General features: G+C 31.4%; 1 protein-coding gene across 5 annotated transcripts; it reads left to right on the top strand.

Moving 5' to 3' along the window:
• Positions 1–6,453: 6,453 nt before the first annotated feature.
• LOC114268429 (uncharacterized) lies at positions 6,454–17,439 on the top strand. 5 transcript variants are annotated; one of them, XM_028209606.2, is made up of 6 exons: positions 6,454–6,803; positions 10,337–10,634; positions 10,769–10,832; positions 14,021–14,136; positions 16,085–16,336; positions 17,026–17,439. In XM_028209606.2, the coding sequence occupies exons 2-5, from the start codon at positions 10,383–10,385 to the stop codon at positions 16,325–16,327; spliced, it is 675 nt and encodes a 224-aa protein (XP_028065407.1). In that variant the 5' UTR covers positions 6,454–6,803; positions 10,337–10,382; the 3' UTR covers positions 16,328–16,336; positions 17,026–17,439. The 5 variants fall into 5 exon arrangements, with proteins under 5 accessions (XP_028065407.1, XP_082763044.1, XP_082763045.1 ...); XM_082906918.1 differs by having other exon boundaries at positions 6,475–6,803; positions 17,023–17,439; XM_082906919.1 differs by having other exon boundaries at positions 6,572–6,803; positions 10,315–10,634.
• The last annotated feature ends 2,881 nt before the right edge of the window (positions 17,440–20,320 follow it).

The raw sequence follows: 20,320 nt of genomic DNA, 5'->3' as shown, positions 1-20,320 counted from the left end.
ATTAGTAGTGCTGCTATTGTTTGTGGTAGATCATTTCATCCTGGGAGATAGACGTCCGAATTCTGAAAGCACCGTGGAGAGGACGAATCTGTCTTAAGATTGTTGGACAATCTTCACTGTATTTAAAAAGATTTAATTCTAATCTGATTTTATTTATTTTTTTTTATTTCGAGTTTGATTTTTGTAATCAAACAAATTCTCTCCTTTTCTCTATTTCTTTTATTCTTGTTGTTGTTTTGTATACAACAGAATTAAATCTTTTTAAATACAGTGAAGATTGTCCAACAGGATGTTCTAACAAGTGTGATACAAGCGGTCTTTTTTTGGTCGAATGCGGAGCCATTTAATTTCCATTTGCCCATACTATACCTAATTTATTGTGACTATATGTGCAGAACAATATGTAATCAGCTCAATCTTTCTCTTTGAGCTTAATTAATATTTGTCAGGAGATGAATATCTGTTGGGTACTTCAAGCAAACATCTTTTCTTCACTCTGGCTTGTCTGAAACAATTTCTAAATGACAAGCCATAATTCATCCATATAAGTAAAGATTACTGGTTTGTTTCTTTCGACTTGCGTTTGTACCATGACCTTCGTTATAAACATCTACTGAACTTGCGCTTCTGTAATTACTAATATATTTCTCATACATGAAGATTAGCATAAATGCAGTTTAGAAATTGAAGCTCTTGCTGGTGAAATTCTTAGAGAACCTGTATTGTGTTTCTCAAAAGTAAGAAAGCTGTTTTTTGAGGTCAAGACACATAATGCTGAGTTTTGGCATAGATCACATGAATGTTGTCTTTTTAAGTGATTGTATCTATTTTAAGTCTCTCCCCCTCTCTCTATTCATTCTTTCTTTTAGCTTCAGGTTAAGGAAATAGTAATCAAATCAACAATTCTATATCTTACACCAAATTTTTATTACTTATTAACATCGTTTTGATTTTTGACAAATCTTTTATTCAATCATTTATTCTAAGAACTTCCTATACCTGTATATTTGCTTTAAAGAACAGCTACATCTCATAGGTTGTGCTTTGGCAAGTCTGAATTTTTCATATGGATATTGAATTACTATGTCCAATTTCCATGAATGATAAGCATAATATAACATTTGCATATGTAAAATGTTTGCATGAAACTCTTGTTCCAAACTTGTGCAAACAATGCAAGAATGAACTAGTTGGTTGTTTGATCATCTAGGTACTAAATACATTTATTAATGAGTTGTATCAAATATGCTAGATGATTACTGCTTTTGAAACATTTTTGAGTTCTATGTCCTTAGGTATCATTTTTTCTAGCAGAAAAACTACCATCATCATGCACTTAATGGTTGTGAAACAACAGTTACCATTATAGGTTAAAAAATATGATTTTTTGCAGGCTATACAATTTTAACACTGCTGTTTTAATAAAAAAATGGTAACACACGAAAAAGTGTACCAAATGCTAGATCAGTCAATTCGATCTCAGTAGCTTGGAGAAAATTCTATTTTCACACACTTATTTATCTCAGTACACATCATTTCTCAATACACACATTTATTAATTTGATTATTGATTATTATTTTCATTCCACACACTTTATGTTCCAATTATATTCATATCCTTGTGCACACACCACCTAAAACCTCATTCCATGTACTTTTACCCATTCAATTGAAAACCCTCTTCCACATATGCATGAAAATGACCCATTGAAGAAACAATGAAGACCCATTGACATCTCCAAGACTCTATATTTGACAATTTCATTGAAAACCCTCCAATTGAATTTTTTTTTATGTATTATCTATTTGCAATTCATTTTGTTTGCGTTCCATTAGAAAACTAGCATGTTTTTCTATGATTTTTTTGATTTTTCATTCGGCACAAATTTACCTAAAAAAAAAAGCCTTAATCCACTGTTGACTTCCGAAATATTAGATATTTTCAGACTTGGTTTGTTGTCTTGACTGATATCTCCACTAGGCTTGTCGCTTTTCTCCAGAACATTTCCGCTTGCAATCTTGGTTCGTTTACTTTTTCAGCTTGTTTAACAGGTACACAATGTGGTTAACTGTATGATCCAATGTTTTTCTGAATATTGGTAGGAGTAAAAAGACATCCCATCAGAAGAGACAAATATGCTCCTAATCAAGGCAAATTGGCCTTGTAAACTAAAAACAATAAAAGAAATGATAACTAGTGGAGAAATTAGGGTTTAATTTTTGTTTATTCAAAAGATGTGTATTGAGATTTTTTTTTTATTTTTAAAGTATGTTATAGAGAATATTTTGATATAATATTATAAGTGTGTTTTGATGTCCATTATGATCTTTTTATTTTAAAATATAATTGTCATTAAAATAATATTTCATTAATGCTGTGTTTGATTGGGGGATTTGAGGAGGGATTTGGAAAAGGAAAGGGAAAAGATGTGTGAAACTATGTGAAATATAGGCATGATTTATTCATATTTTACCTACTTTTTTCATTTCCTTTTCCAAATCCCTCCCCAAATCCCCCAACCAAACATAACATAAGTGTGTGTTTTGAGCTTGGCACATCTAATATATTTTTTAGGAAGAGGTGCTTTTGGAAAGAGAGAGGAGAAGGACTTGCCCTTTCAATGTTATGCTCTTTTCTTGGCATCGAAGTAAAGATTTGTGACATGGATAGCACTACATTAGTCTCAAATTTTCAACCATATCTCCTATATAAATTGAGGACATGCCCTATTTTTCGATGAAGGGACCATAGAGCTGAGTGGCATGCTGCAATAGGGTCCCAGAGTCTACACGTTTTTTTGTTTTTTTGATAGTTGATGATGGGATTCTAATTTCCGAGTTTACCTAATTTTTATGATGAGATGTAATTATTATTATTTTTTTTTTTTTGGGCCTGACAGGGATGAAAAATCAACTGTGGATCAGAATTTGTTTTTGATATCAAATTCAGGTCCCCTTTCAACCAACTTTTTTGCGGATCCAAATGGTGCCATGATGATCAAAGACATGGAAAAGTTTGTGCCAACGAAGGAAAAGTCAAAAAAGAAAGGAAAAAATGGGGAGTCTTTAGATACCACTATGTCAACATTTGCTAGACAAATTGTAGTCACACCAGGATGGCACTCAGGGACTGAGTGCACAAGTTTAACAAAAAACGAAACACAGAGGGGGAAGAAAGCGAAAATGACTTTTTAAGGATAACTATGAAGAATTTATAATTTTTTTTTTTTTAATGATAATTTACATTGCACATATCCAAAAGCACGTAATCCACTCTGTACTGGTCCCAAACATGTCCTAATTAGATGATTGCTTCTTTTTTTTTTAATCACTAGCTCGGGAGCGGGGTCACTGCTGTGCCCCTCCCTGCTGTGTTCTGCTGTGCCGTGAAACGGCACAGTTTCATCCCTTTTTTTTTTTTTTTTTTCACACAGTTTCATCTTCTTTTTTTTATTTATTTTAGAGTTTAGAGTTTAGAATTTAGGATTTAGGTTTTAATTTTTAAAATTTATTTTTTTATTTTAGAGCTTAGGGATAATTATTTTTTTATTTTAGGGTTTAGGATTTAGGTTTAATCCTTAATTTTTTTTTTTACGATTTAGGGTTTAGGGTTTAATTCTATTTTTTTTTTATTTTACCTGCTGTGGCCCCTCCCTGTTGTGTTTTTTTTTTTGTGTCATGCTCTCACACAGTTTCATCTTCTTCTTTTTTTTTTTTTTTTTAAATTTTTTAAATTTTATTTTAGGATTTAGAGTTTAATTTCACTTTTTTTTTCCAACCCCAAACCCTGAAATAAAATAAAAAATTAAAAAATTAAACCCTAAATCCTAAAATAAAAAAAAATAAAATTTAAGAATTAAACCCTAAACCTTAAACCCTAAAATAAAATAAAAAACAAAATTTAAGAATTAAACCCTAAACCGTAAAATAAAAAAAAATAAATTTTAAGAATTAAACCTAAACCCTAAACCCTAAAATAAAAAAATTAAATTTTAAAAATTAAATCCTAAAATAAAAAAAAACAAATTTTAAGAATTAAATGCTAAACTTTAAACCCTAAAATAAAAAATTATAAAAAAAATTTAAGAATTAAACCCTAAACCCTAAACCCTAAAATAAAAATATATATATATATATATATATATCCCTAAACTCTAAAATATTTTTTTTTTTTAAAAAATTAAACCCTAAATCCTGAACTCTAAACTCTAAAATAAAAAAAAAATTAAAAGAAAAGAAAAAGATGAAACTGTGTGAGAGCATGAAAAAGAAAAAAAAAAAAAAGGGGATGAAACTGTGCCGTTTCACGGCACAGCAGAACACAGCAGGGAGGTGGCACAGCAGTGACCCCACTGCCCACTAGCTCTGCATCGATATTTTTTTTCCTAAAAAAAAATTACAAAAAAATTATGAGAATTTTCTTGTGTTTAGTTATGAATTTTAAAATAATGGCATGCCGGCGATGTTTGGTTGGAAATGATTTCTTCTTTTAATTATGAATTTAAAAAATATATATTTTACATCTGAATTAAATCATTATCCATAGATAATAAAAAGCAATTTTAATCTTTTTCGTTGTAGTTCTAAAATATTATGTTTAACTATTTACATGATATTCAGACAAATAAAAAATCACAAACACATTAAATAGGTCATTCTTTATTTATTAACTATTTAACAAAGATAAATTAATATTATTTTACTCATAATTTTTTTTATTAAGCCTTTGATCATGAACATCATAAATTATTCTTGTCTATTTGTTTTGATTTTTTATTTTATTTTTTTCAAAATACCAAATGTAAAATGGTTTCCAATAAACACATGGATCGATTTTTGTTTTCTTCAACGAAAAGGAAAAAAAAAAACTTTTTTTTTTTATATTTTGAAAAGAGTATTGCTATTAGCATCTTATAAATTATTTTGAACCCTCAATTTTTAGCCTTTTTTTTATTACAATAATATTCTCAAAAAAAATTATTACAAAGGATATCATTGATTTTGGGACACACCCACCACATCATGAACTAGGGGTTATGAGCACACCCACCTCCATCACTACCCATTCATTTTTCCAAATTACATCTTCAAAACCTACCTACCCTCAAAATTTTGAAAATCCTTTGGCGGCAATATTTTGGAGGTAACGGTGGCAACCATTTGATTACCTACATTGAACGGTCAAAACATAAAAATTTCTTAACACATTTAACGATCAAAATTGTTAAAGTTTACCAAAATTTTCATTTTTTCAAGTTCGGGAATACAGGTCCGAACATTACTTATTTGTTCGGGAAGATGTTCCCCGAACAAATAAATAATGTTCTAGAATGTAGGTCCGAACATAGAAATTTCTTAACATATTGAACGGTCAAAATTGTTAACGCTGGCAAAAGTTTTCATTTTTTCAAGTTCGGGAATACAAGCCTGAACATTACTTATTTGTTCATGAACACATTCCCGAACACAGATTATTTGTTTGGGAATGCAGCTCCGAACATGGAAACTTGTTAACACTTTCAACGGTTAAAATTCTTAACACTCATAAAAATTTTATTTTTTCAAGTTCGATAGTTCCAGTTTTGAAGAAACAATGAGAGAGAAAACATACCAACTGTGACAATGGTTAAATCGGCAGGGACAATATCTTTTTTTTTCGTGAGTTTTAGGAAGGATAAGACTCTTCTCCTTCTTAGTGGGTTTTGTTAGGGTTTTTTGGGAGGGAGATTTTTTTTGGGAGTGTGGAGGTGTGGGGGTGTGTATTCAATGGGGGAATGTTTAAAGATAATTTTGGTATTATTTAGGGGAATTTTTTTTTTAAGGGTTTCAAAATTTATAAGTAAGGGTTCAAAAAAATGAGGGGTTTAAAATAAATCATGGGGTGCTAATCAGTGTGTTTGGTTTGAGTTTTTTGAATTAAGTTTTTTTAAAATTAAGTTTTTGGTTTTAGGTTTTTGGTTTTCGCATTTTTTTTATTTTTAGTGAACATTTTTAAAATTTTAAATATTTTTTTTTAGTTTTTTAGATGCATCTTACTTAGATGTATTGTGAAAAAATATTTTAAAAAATTAATAAATACATAAAAATATAAAATTTGTACTAAATTCTGGTATATTTTTGTTATTTAGTGAAGTTTTAAAAGATTTTTCACAAATTTGTTACTTTTTAGATACATCTAAGTTTGGTACGTTCAAAAATTAAAAAAATTATTAAAAATATTAAAAAAATTCAATAAAAATAAAAAAAACAGAAAAAATAAAAAAATAGAATTTTTTGGAAGGGAATTGATTTAGACCCTCTTAAAACATCCACCCCACAACCCCCTCACATACATGGAGGTTGGGGATTGGATGAGAAGAAAAAAAAGAAAAAAAAAAAAAGAAAAAATTGACCAACCAATCCCTAAATGGGGTCACAACCTTTATTCTTTTTGGAAAATGTTTTTAAAATAGTGAAACCAAGCAAAATATTTTCGGTTGAAAAAAAAAGGGAGGGAGTTAAAAGAAAATTTGAAAGCGAAAAGCATTTGCACAACCATTATATATTCGTGTGAGAGCACGCACACTGCATCAACATGGACGGTAGTGTACGCGTACGAATCGCATACCTACTTGGGACACGTGGCAGTGTTTCGAGCCCTCACCGACTCGTGTAACCCGTACAGAAAGCACCGAACAATCTTCTGCGGTCTCCTTCCCCAAATCATCCCTTTAAGAAAAGCCCTGAGGGAAGAAGACGAAGCACATAGAGCTTCTGTATTTTCTGTCTCTCCTCTCTCTTTGATTGGAAAACATTGGAAATCGGTACGATCTTCAACCTAATTTCATTCTGTTCTTTTGAATTTCTCTCTCCCTTTGATCGGATAGGGTTTTAATCTATACACTGTTTTGGTTGTTGAATTTACTATTTGGAGTCTGTTGTTTCGTTCATGGTTCATCAATCTGACATAAGCGTATGATCTGATTTTTAATTTTAATTTTTTTCTCTGTGTGTGTGTGTGTTAATTTTTTGAATTTGTTTATGAGTACGAAATTCATGGCTTATTAGTATTTGAATTTGAAATTTCAAGTACAGATTGAATCTGATTGTGAAAATGGGATGATAGTGAACTCTGGAGGTCTTTTACTTGTCGCGTAAGTTAGTTAGAGGTGAAAAGTCGCAAAATACTTTTTTTCTGAACATTTTTTTTTTCGAAATCGTTTTTGATTATGTAATGGTGGTTAAATTTCATACAGCATTGTGTAGGGTTAGTGTTGGAAGTGCGAATTGTAATAAAGTTGAAATTTTTGAAAGAGTCTGATCAGTTTCAAAATTGGTGGCATTGTCATGTAAGACTAGGGTTTAAAAGTCTGAACAAATTTAATTTAATTTTTTTTTAGTCTTTGTTGCAATCTAGGGTTTTATAAAAGGGGAACTACATGCAGGTGGGAGTGTGTATGTAATTGGGTGCAAATGAAAGGCTATAGGGTTGCACCTCTCCATGTGTTGGTAATATTTTTTCTTTACTCGCACCTGCATGTAGTTCTCCTTTTATGGAGTTGATGTCAGTTTGTACTAATTAGGTTGATGATTGCTTTTGGAGTATTGTAAAAATTAATTAAATGATTTTGTTGGTTAAGATCTAACTTACAATTTACATTTAGTACGTAAAGGTTAAAATTAAATATTATTATATTAAATAACATACAAATCATAATTTAATTTTAAAATAATAATAATAATAATAATAATAATAATAATAATAATAATAATAATAAAATTCCAATAAAACTAATTTCAGAAAGTACTATTTCAATTGAGGTGCGACTTGGTATATATTAGGTACTGCATGACAAAAATTGAGAAGAAAAAATGCAGGTACGTGTGTGTACCAAGGATACGTATGCAAAGTACCATACGAAGTAAATATATGTTGCAGTATCTGTGCTTCATAGGATGTTATTATTTGCAAGTCTGATGTTGCCTTTGGGTAAAGCTAGTTGCATAATGTAATAGTTGCTATGCACCTGTATTGGGAGGTCTTGTTAGGTGTATGACTTCATTTATAAGTTAAAAAAAAATCACATATTTGTATATGGGAAGCAAAAGATGGCTCTCTAAATAAGTGCACTTATTACCCCTGATATCTGTGCCATTATGGCCCTCAAACAACACAAAAGGACTAGTACATGATTGGGTACTGCTGCTGCTAACTACATTTCAAAAAACTTTGTCTAGCTTAGATCTAAAACTGCTCCCTTTTTCCGTCTCCTCTGGGGAACCAGGCATATGATTTAACAACTATTAGATGTGGCAATTATTGGATGTGGAGGACATTTTTGAAAAAAAAAATGTGACAACATTCACACCAAATAGGGTGTACGCTTAATAGACTAGAATATATATATATATATATATATTGGTTAATTCTCATGATTGAAGTAGTCCAAAACATGATGGTTTCGTTTGGTTTAGTTTTGGAATTATGATTTGAGTGCGGAATTGTGATTTAAGTGTGGAATTGTGAGTTGAGTTTTGAAAAGAAAAAATTTGTTTGGTTATGAGTTTTGAAAAGAGTTTTAAAAAACAAAAATGCTAGAGGCCCCAAAAATTCTACCAAATGTCTCACATGGGTGTGGGACCCACATGGGACCCACATTGTGTGGGTCCCACACCCATGTGAGACATTTGGTAAAACTTTTGGTAGAATATTTGGGGTCTCTAGCATTACTCTTTAAAAAATGATTTGAAAAGAGTCTTTGAATTTTGAAAAGAGTTTTGAGTTTTTGAATTTTGAGTTGTATTTTGAATAAAAAAATTATATTTTATTTTAAATATATAATTTTTATTTAAATATTTTAAATGTTTTATTTTATTTTGTAAATATTTTAATTTTAATATTTGAAACTCAAAACACAATCCCACACTCAAATTGTAATCAAACACATAACTCAAAACTCAGGCCTCGTTTGGGAACTCTTCTTTTTAGTCAAAAAGTCAAAAAGTTACTAAATTAGTCAAAAAGCCAACAACCCATACCAATAAGTCAAAGATTCTCTTTTCTCTCTACTTTTTGCACATTTTTTCGTAAAAAGTTAAAAAGTCATCCCAAACATATTAGTTTTTTTTAGCTCATATTTTAGCCAAATAGCCAAAAAGTTACTAAATTAGCCTGTTCCCAAATGAGGCCAATTCAAAAATTATTTTCAAAACTTATAATCAAATACATAATTTGAAATTTTACACTACTTTCAAAACTCTACACTCAAATCGTAACCAAATATATAACTAAAAATTCAATTCAAAAACTATTTTCAAAACTCATAACCGAACACATAATTCGAAATTCTACGCTACTTTCAAAACTCCGCACTCAAATCACAACCAAACACATAACTCAAAATTCAATTCAAAAATTATTTCCAAAACTCATAACCAAACACATAACTTGAAACACCACTATTTTTAAAACTCCACACTCAAATTGCAACCAAACATATAATCCAAAACTCAATTCAAAAATTATTTTCAAAACTCATAACCAAACACATAACTCAAAACTATACACTATTTTCAAACTCTACACTCAAATCGTAACTAAACACATAGCAAAAAAATTAAAATTTTTAATATTTAAAATGTTTTTAAAAAATACAGCACACAAATGTATGAAATATAGTGCACATTAAAATAAATAAATAAATATTTAAAATATGAAATATTTACTCTAAGAACTAAAATTAAGAAATTTGTTACATATTTAAAAATAATAAATTCAAAAAATTTCAAAATACAACTCAAAACTCAAAATATAATTCAAAACTCTTTTCAAAACTCATAACCAAATAATTTTTCTTTTTTCAAAACTCAACTTCACACTTAAATCATAATTCTAAAAATAATTTTAAAAAACAAATAAAAAATTTTGATTTATTTTTTTTAAAATAGAATTTTGAAAAGAGTTTTGAGTTGTGTGTTTGCTTATGAATTTTGAAAAGAGTTTTGAATTTTTTTTGATTGGAATTATAATTCCAAAAGAGAACCAAATGCAACCTATTTTTTTCTCTAGAAATTTGATATATACACTAGCGGTGGGTGTAAAACACAATGTGCTTGCAATTTTACATTTAAATTTTTGGGCAATTTTGTGAATGAGGGAAACATTAAGTTTGGGTGGATTGATGAATGAGAAAAATTCATAAAAAATGTGGCAATTATTCGATGTGGAGGGCATTTTTGAAAGCGAAAAAAAAACGTGACGACATTCGCACCAAATGGGGAGTGAATTCATTTTTTTAAAGCCAAGACTGAATATTGTATGTATTGCTAATGAAGGAGTTCCCTTTTGCATAATCAGGCTTGTTGAGTGTGAGTCTTGGAACAAAAAACACTTTAAGTATAGCATGAGCAGTAGAGGGTCGAGTGGACCTCCTCTAAGAGGATATGTGAGGAACACAAGGAGGAGGAAGATGGCACTAGATGTGGACCTCAATGTACCACCTAGTGAGAACCTGGATCAGGAGGGCACTTCGGCTCAAGCCAACTCTCAAGATGTGCAATTTGGCCAACAAGGACCATCTGTACTGCCTGCACCAATTGATGTTGAGGCATTTGATGATGATGTTGTTATATCCTCCCGTACGGCTTTTGCAGAAGTACGCTTATTTTTATTTTCTAAAATTCTCTTTGTATTATTTTGTCAATATTTTTGTACGGGTTAAATAAGGCCTTACTCATCTTTTTATTTACTTATTTATTTTTATTTTTATTTTTTTCAATCTCATGTCAGGCTAAAATAAATTCTGGGAGAGGAAGAAATCGTGGAAATACTGTTGTAGTTGATGTAGATTCAGGTAATTCTTGTTTTTGTGTACAGTCTGTGTGTGCTTTTGTGTGTTGGTTGTCATATAATTCTCCCTCTCATGATGTTATGATGTGCATAACCTATATCATCATGTTGTTGATTTTCTTCATGCTTTTTGGAGCTCATATTGAAGAAGCGTCATTTTATTTTGGATAGGCTTTTTAACTCATTGGATGAAATAATGTGCATTTTCAACCTTAGATTGATATTGAAAATTTTAAATCTCATGTCAGTTTTAAGCTGGCCACCCGAGTCTCTTTTTTCTTGGGTAGATGACCTTTCTAGATAAAGAGGCACCTACTTGATCAAATACTTCCAATGAAAAAAATTAAGTTTACAAACTGGGCATCCCATTAGGATTGATTCCCAGTTCAAAGGAAAATGTAAAAATGATACGACTTTGGTCTTATCTTGAAAGAAGGCAATATAAATTTTGCTTTTGCTGTTCATTCTACAACATATACTAATATTGAGCATAATGGACACATGTTGCCAACTCTGACCTTGATAAAACAGTTCACTTTGGGGTCCTTATTGCTCTTTAATGCAAAAAAAAAGTTGGTGGTTTTGTAAGGTAGATGGTTAATGAGCATTTAGTGTGGACATATCTACAGATTCCTATAATTTTGAACTCATTGCACTGCCTTCTGGCTGAGTAGAGACTGCCATCATGGTGTCATTTTTTGGGGAGACTTGGGCATTATTTGATTTTGAGTTAGGGCTTGGTTGTGGAAATTATGTTTCATGGACTTGGGCATGAGTATCAGGTGTAGCTGTGTGCAGACATCAGACAGACCCAAACTAAGAATAGTTTAAGGGCATTTTAGAAGTTAAATTTAGCCAATGTGGAATAAAGCTAATTCAAAGAAATATATGAATCAAAATTAGATAAGAAAATTGGGTAAATTTACCCTTTGTGGTTTGTGAATTGAAATGTACCACAAGACATCAGTCCAAGTTAATAGAAAGTGTGAAATGTGTGCCAAGACATAAGGGGGTTATGTGCTCATTTCCAAATGCTAAGGTAAACTGCACATTATGGAGTAAAGCACATGGGGTTATTATGATGATAATGTCCATGGTTTGCAAAATGTAGTTATTTATGTACTAGGGTACTTTAATCTTTTTGCTTAGGCTGTTAATGAGCCTGATGGTGCACTTTAGTCCACTAACTACGTGGAGATTATGTGATTATCCATGAAGCACAAACATCTCTTCGGAAGCCACCTACAAGTGTTGGACAAGGACACGTGCCGGACACTTGGGGACATGCCAAATATTTTATTTATTTTTTACTAAAATAGCATACTGAGAAATATGACGCAAATAAATATATAAAATTATATTTTGCATGTGTCCCTAACATGTTGTGTCCTACATTTTTTGAAATTTTGCTTGTTTGTGTTTTTGTGTCCTGTAGGTGCTTATTTTCAAATGATAGAGAGCTATATGCACATGGGTCAAACTATGAGGGTGCAAAGTGAAATTTGCTCTAGCAAATATTGTTTGGGCTTATTATGAATATTGAAAAAAAGTAGGGACCATTTGTAGGGTTTAAAGTAAACATTGTGTTCGAGATTCCTGTGTTTTTCTTAATTGAGAATATTCGTCAAAAACCTAGATCTATGTTGTAGCCATGGCTTTGTCTCCAAGGTGGACATTCTCCAACACTGACTATAGAAGATGTGACAGGTGTCAGATACGGACGTGCGTTAGACACGTGTCGGACTTGCTAAATATTTTAATGTTTTTTTACTAAAATAGCATACTAAGGTTGATGAATTTGATGAACCTAAATATTTGACAAAAGAAGTATAAAATATTTAAAAATATGGCATATAATAAATCTATAAAATTATGTGTTTTGCACGGGTTCCCAATGTATCGTGTCTTGCATTTTTTTTTGAAAATTTGGGTGTTTGCATTTTTGTGTCGTGTCTGTGCGCTTAGGTGCTTATTTTCAAATGATGGAGGGTTATGTGCACATGGGTCAAATTACAAGGGGGCAAAGTGAAGTTTGCTCTAAAAAATATTGTTTGGGCTTATTATGAATATTGGAAAAAAGTGGGGACCATTTGTGGGTTTAAAAGTAGACACTGTGCTCGAGATCAATGTTTTAAAAGGCTCTAGGCGCACCGAGGCAATAAGGTCTCCTATAACCTAAGCGCGAGGCCCTAGGCACACGCCTCACCAAAACGAAGCGCAAGTAGTAGAAGAAAAACAAAATTAGAAAATAAGCAAACTGTTTACATAACAAATATATATATATATAATTCCAAAAATCATACCCATTTCAGATAATTTTTAAATATAACATTCAGTCTTCTACAAATTAGAAATATAATATCCAACAAAAGATATGAAGTATAACATTCAATCTTTTATCACTTTCTGTTCTCTTTTGACCACGTTTAGTCATTTTATATTGAAGTTTTGATTCCCTATCTATGGGTATGCGCACAAAAAAGCACTTAATCAATAGTTGGAGTAGAAAAATAAGTAAAGCCCATGAAGTCCACGCCTCGCGCCTCGAAAAAAAAGCCCTCGCCTCAGCGCCTCGAAAAAAAAGCCCTCGCCTCAGCGCCTAAGCTTGGCCTTGCGTATTGCACCTCGCCTCGACCTGTTTGAAGCGCAAGGCTGCGCCTCATTGTGCCTCGGGCTCAGGCGTGCCTTTTAAAACACTGTTCAAGATTCCTGTGTTTTTCTTATTTGAGGAAATTCATCAAAACCTAGATCTATGTTGCAGCCATGGCTACCTCCCCGAGTCAGAAGTGCTCCAATTCTGACTACAGAAGATGTGACAGGTGAATGTAATGCTCTCTCTATATCTATCTATCTATCTGTCTGTCTGTCTCTCCTATGTGAGTAGCCGCATCTAAACCCTGTCTTGTGGGGAAGGGGTAAGCCAATGTGTCCGTCGTAACATAATCGTGCTCTAGGAAGCCAATGTGTCCATGTAACATAATCGTGTTACATAACTGGTTTGCTTGATATTTGATAAGAAATAATTGTTGGCTTTGTGGTATTTGCGGTAAAATGGGTTATTGCTATTTTTCATTCATTTGATTGATTTAATTAGCAGACGTCATGATATGTCTTTCAAGTAATTCCCATTATTAGCTTTATTTCTTTTCCTCTTCCTCTAAATCGCATACTGATTTGGGCTAATCTTTGCAGAAGAAAGGACATTGGGTGTTGCTTCCAATAGTCGCAACAAGCGTAGGCGAGTTTCTACAAACCAAGCAATCATAAATTGTGATCTGTGCATAAATTTGGAGGGGGGTAACAATATGGTAATAATTGAATTTCTTTATGCCACACATGATATATATTTTGACCTGAAATTCTGTGTCCTAGATTGGTTTATCAATTTGTTGAAAATGAAATTGTGTTAATTGTTTTTTCCTTTTTCTGTGACAACTGACTGAGTATGCTCTATTTACTGATGTTTATTAGGCAAAGAATAAGGATAAGATTTCTCTCTCTAAACCAAACAATCACAAATTACCATTAAATAAATTTGGCAGTTAATACCAACTGTAGGGTAAGTGATAACATTTGAGATTTTGTTATGTGCACATAATGTGCAATTGTGCATCTTAAAGTTACATTCTAGTCTTCTAGATTGGTTTACCATTTTGTTGAAATTTTTTTGTTTATTTTCTTATTTTTGTTGTTATGTGTCTTTTTGACTGATTTTTATTTATTTATATATAGTGGTAATTTTTCATTGAGGCATACCACTTTTGACACATTATGGCATGTCAAATGGTAGTTCCCATATAGCTAGCATATTTATGGCTATGGGGTGTGTTTGGTGCACCTATTGCCTAGCAGGGAATGCGTCTCATGTTTTTTGGGAGGGGGGATGAATGAAGGGAGAGTATAAGAGGAGGAGAATGAAAAGTGAGGATGCAGAGGGTTTAAATCCTTTTGTTAGAAAGGAAAGGTAAAGGGAAAGGCAAAGAGGAGGGGAGAGTTTCCCTCTGGGCCTGTAATTTTTTTTTGCATAAAAGTGGATAGTAAAGAGGAAAAAAATAGATCCTCTACACATTTGCCTTCTAATACAAGCATACAACAGCTCTGCATTATTTTCGCAAGGGTAAATAGCATGGTAAAGACTAAAAGGGCGCAGAGGGGAAGATCGTGTTTGAATCAAGGATTTGAAGAGTGAATTGTAAATGGAAAGGAAAAAGAATGAGAAAACTTAACAAAATGTAACTTATATTTCAATCACTTTTCCTTTCGTATTTCCTTTCCCTCCACAAATCCCTCCTAAAATCCTTGATCCAAACACACACCCTTAGGGGTAGCCTTTTTATGCCTTTGACCTTCATTCCTCTCAACTTTTTGTTGGTTTTACTAGATGGAACATTTCATATTGTAGCTTCACAGGAGGTTTTCTCTTGTATTTTGGACTTCTTGCAAGAAAAGACTTTTCCCATTCTATTGGGCAAGCTTCTCCATCTGTCCAACCTTTCCTTTGTAAGTTTCATCCCTTTACTGAATGGGGCATTAAGATTGGGAATATATTTTAGTTCACTACAGTTCTCTCATTTACTTTTTAACTCTGCTTTTTTGTTGGTGGACTTCATTACAAGTGAAGCATCCCCAGTTGACAAATACACTTGAGCTCTAACTAGTGTACAGAAGAAGAAATTTTTGAATAGTCGAAACTCTTCTTTGTCTCCAAGATGCACAGACAAAACCTGTTGGAGTTCTAAATAAATGGCTGACACCCAATGTGGATACTCAGTCAATATCATGGGACTCAAAAAACAATATCAACCCTACTCTACCAGGCTTGCTTGCTCTGGTACTCATGTTGCACCAGACCAATTTAGACTTGACGGCTCATGATGCATGGATAAAAGACCTTCGGTTGTTGCAGTTGATGCTTCACCTTTGGTGTATAACTTGCGTCTTCATTTTCAGCCTTTCTACATCTGAATTGAGGAGTTTTCTCAGTGCTGCATACGGCATGGATTTCTTAAAAATAATTTTGGACATGTTATACTTTGAATGATGTTGTGTAAAAGTTATTTATTTATTTCATTGTTTTTCCCCCCCTTTGATTGATGAAGCAATTCACTAAGGCTATATTTAGATCATGAATTTAGTAGAGATTTGGAAAGGTACCCAAATTCATGATCTAAGGATGACCTAAAAGCTATTTCATGTGCATTGATAGTAGTGGTTTTTGAGTTTGTCATTGAGATTTTCTTTATATGCCAATGGCAGAGAAAGAATGCTAAGAGCGTGGAACCATCCCCGCCACCGCCGCCACTACCACCAAAGGAGCCCACCTTCAGCTGTCCAGTATGCATAGGCCCATTAGTTGAGGAGATGTCAACTAAGTGTGGTCATATTTTCTGTAAGTCATGCATTAAGACTGCAATAGCTGCTCAGGGTAAATGCCCCACCTGTCGGAGAAAAATCACCTTCAAAGATACCATTAGGATCTACCTTCCTGCAACCAATTGAATGAACTAGGTGCGTACTTGATATTTATTTATTTGTTTGTGTTGATATTTTGTTTCCATAATCCATTTAAATAATGATTCGTGTGTTCAGGTGGGGAGTATGAAAATCTCATTTTGAAAGGTATTTTGATGTGATGAGATAGAGAGAATTTTTCAACAGATTAATGTGTAGGACTTCATATGAAGTTTGTGGAACATAACAAGAAAAATGTCTAATAGTGGGGAATATAAGCCATGATATGACTTCAAAAGTACCAATCAAACTTAACTCTTATATTTAAAAAATATTGGCCAATTTATGGAACCTTGTGATTATGAATAATCCATGCTTGTAATCTTTTAAAAAAAAAAAATGAAACCAAAAAACAAAAAGATGACCCATTCCAGCTTTTTGCCATTTAAAGGGCAAGTGGTGTGGAACCTATAATTTATCTTTGATGTTTCCTTGAAACAGATTCAATAGGATATCATGATACTTTTGTTGAAAATTTTATTTGTATAAGCAATATATAAAACCTGGGGATCGTTTTTGTCAGCTTTAGCCAAGATTGAGAAGTGCATTATTGGCTTAGCACTACATGTTTTTCTTGTTCCAGCAGATTTGAGACATTTTAATATGTTTTTGCTATGTGGAAGTGGAATTGTATTTTGTGTTTTGCTACTTGTAAGCTCAAGTTCTTGTTTTTTGGTGTCAAGGAGGAAGGTCGATAGAGGCTGGCTTTGCGCAACGTTGCTTGGGAATTGAAACAATGGTTTAGGATAGTCTTCCAAGCCATGTGTTTTATCTTTGGGATTGCAAAGTGAGATTTTGGGAGGCTCCAGACTTAAGTTTTTGAGTTCCTATTGGCATTGTGTTTTGGTTTGAAAACAAATCTTTTGGTCAGTGGGGGATTTAGTTGGCTTAAATATCTAGTTGTTATTTTAGTTTGCTGTTATGTCCAAATACCTACACACCTAAAGCACAGATTATGGTGTTTGTTATGTCCAAATACCTATACACCTAAAGCACATATTATGGTGTTTCTTTAGCTTTAACGAAAAATGTTTTTGTAAGATGTTTTAAGCCTAGATTTTTGGGTTGTGTGGTTTAATTTTTGAATATTTTTTTCAGCACATCTACATATTTTTTTTGGTCTTTAGCGAGATTTTTTCCCTAATTCTTTACATATATTGTACTTTTATTTTTTATGTGCATTTAAAAAGGGAAAAATAAAATTAAAAAATAATAAAAATTACTGAAGATTAAAAAAAAAGGAAAACAGAAAGTCGAAAAACACTTTTTGAAGACCGAATTGATCTTTTATGAGATGGGAATGGAATAGAAGCTTTTTGTGGACTCTCAGTCAATGTTTTAAAAATTGGGCTGATGAGTGAATTGAAAAAATGATTGGATGGATGGGTTATCGGTTTAATTATCTGGTTGAACTGGAATCGAATTTTGACGTTATAAATATATTAAAATTATATTTAAATAAAAATATAAGCAATAAAATTATAAATCAAAAAATTAAATAATTTTAAATATTTCTCCTATTATTTTTTTTACTAAAAAATATAAAAATATATTTTAAAATATTATTAATTTTAATTTGGAAGAAGAAATTAAATATTTAATATTCTCTTTATATGATTTTAATTTAAATAATTTGGTTGAAAGAGGAGTAAAAATTTTAGAGAGATATCAAAATTTTATGTTTTTCTCTAATAAATTTGATTGAATTCCATATAGATTTTTTGAGTTTTTTTAGAAATTTTTTTTTCTTATAAATAAGTAGAGGTTTTTACAATAATTTCAAGCTCTCAATGAGATTTCTCACAAAAGGAGACTTTTGAAAGAAAGTTTTCAATTAAAATTTTCTTATATATATATATATATAAAATAAGAAAGAAAGAAAGAAAAGAAATAAAGAATTAAAAAAAAAAAACAAAAATTTGATTTTATTGACCTGATGATTTGTTATCGGGTTGATCGGTTCGGCGGTTCAACTGTCGATTTTTCCCGGTTCTTTCAAAATAAGCCGATTTTTCACTTTGAACGGTTTAGTAAATGTATCCGAACCGAAACCCTGACCAGTTGATAGTTCAACCGATAGAACCGGCCGATCTGGTTCAATTTTTAAAACCTTGCTCTCAATTGCTCATCCTTGAATGATTTTTTTCCTGTTTTGATCCTATTTACTTGTACAAGAACTTGACATAATATTTAGACGGAAAAAAAAAGTGCAAAGACAAAAATAATTTAAAAAGTTGATTTTTTTTGTTTTTGTTCGTATATTTACTATTTTTTTATTTTTCCATTTTAGATCCTTCCAGAATTAGATTATGTGAAAAAGTAAAAAAATTAAAAAGAAAAGAAAAGAAATGTGAGCTTATTAATCTCATTTCAAACTCCAGATTGGCCAAGTGATATTGATAAGTTCATAACTGGTCATATGAATCCTGAATTTCTTCTTTTTTTTTATTTTTTTATCTTTATTTTTTTTATTCTATGTTCATGAATTTAGTGAGAGAAAGAACTATTTGCTTTTATATATGGTTTATTCCTTTATTTTCCTTTAAATATCTGACTTTTTTCCAAAAAAAATATAAAACTTATTTAAGCATGAGAGAAAATGTGAAAAAAAAAATTATATTATCATTTTTTATGTTTTCTTCATTGATGTGAAAAAAAGGATCAAAATTGAAAAGCATTAAACACATGCCTCCATTCTACATGGACTACTCGATTATTGGGAGGAGCAAACTACCCAAAGCCGAGAAATTATTTGGTAGTCTCAGGGCATAGTTACATGGTGGTTCATGTGTGTTATGGAAATGAGATCATGATTTTGTATTGAGTTATGGGAGAATAATAACGGATATAGTGATTGATGAGAGACATTATCACGTGACGTTCTTAGATCACTAAATAATTTTGAAAAAATGATACATTAGTGAAACCTTTTCAAAATAATTATAGATTGATGAAAAAGTTTATCATTTTAATTATTAAAATTTATAAATTTTGTCAATGTTTTGAATTTTTTTTTTAGGAAAAATCACATGTCAGTGGACTAATCGAAAATAAATTACAAAATAATAAAAAAGTTTATAAGTTTACTTTTTAATGTTTGTAAAGTTTATCATTAATTTGAAAATAGTTTTCCAAACATCCACTTAAATGAAATATTTCTTCTTCTTTTTTTAAAGAACAATATTATATCTACTTAATATCTTACTAAAAATATCTGAGTTCAAAAAAAAATCTTACTATAAATATCTATATCCAAATATCATTGAAGGTTTAAATATTATTATTTTTTTGATAGCCAATCACATTTAACTATTTGTATTTTTATTAAAATTGTTAATATGTGTAAAATTAATTAATTATTTATTTATTTTAAACTTCCTCTTAATTGTTATTTTCTCAAAAACTAAGGTTGGCAGGTATAATGCCCACGTCATGCCATGATGTCATCATAATTAGAGGGAGTGACGAGAAATGTGGGGAAATTATAAGCTATTTTCGGAGTATTATATGTTCGTACTCCTAATCAATCACAATTTATTCTATCCCCTCATATTCTTCAATTGCCTAACACAATATCTCACCTATCCACATTTTCCATCAATCACAATACTATACAATACCACATATCTATATTTTAGAATTACTGAATAATTATCCGAAAATGTGAATGCAAGTTTTACATGAAAATTATTTAAATATTTATTAGAAAAAATTAGTCTAAAATCTCTCACCCATTTTTAGTAATGGGATTATTTTGTGATGGCTAAGGTCTTTCATCCATCTCATATGTCTCACATATTCTCATTTTCTCTCTCATCTCTGTCGATGCTTCTCTTTCCTCTCTCTCTCTCTCTCATCTCTGCACTCTCATTTCTGCACTCTCATCTTGGCCTCTGCTTCTCTGTCATTTTCTCCTCTCTCCCTTATCCTGCCACTGCTTCTTTCATCGTCGCTACCTCTCCACTACTGCCTTCGACGAAC

The sequence above is a fragment of the Camellia sinensis genome, chromosome 14, assembly GCF_055761805.1.
Source record: "Camellia sinensis isolate YWXY chromosome 14, ASM5576180v1, whole genome shotgun sequence".
Classification (NCBI taxonomy): domain Eukaryota; kingdom Viridiplantae; phylum Streptophyta; class Magnoliopsida; order Ericales; family Theaceae; genus Camellia; species Camellia sinensis.
This window is presented reverse-complemented; position numbering and strand designations above follow the sequence as displayed.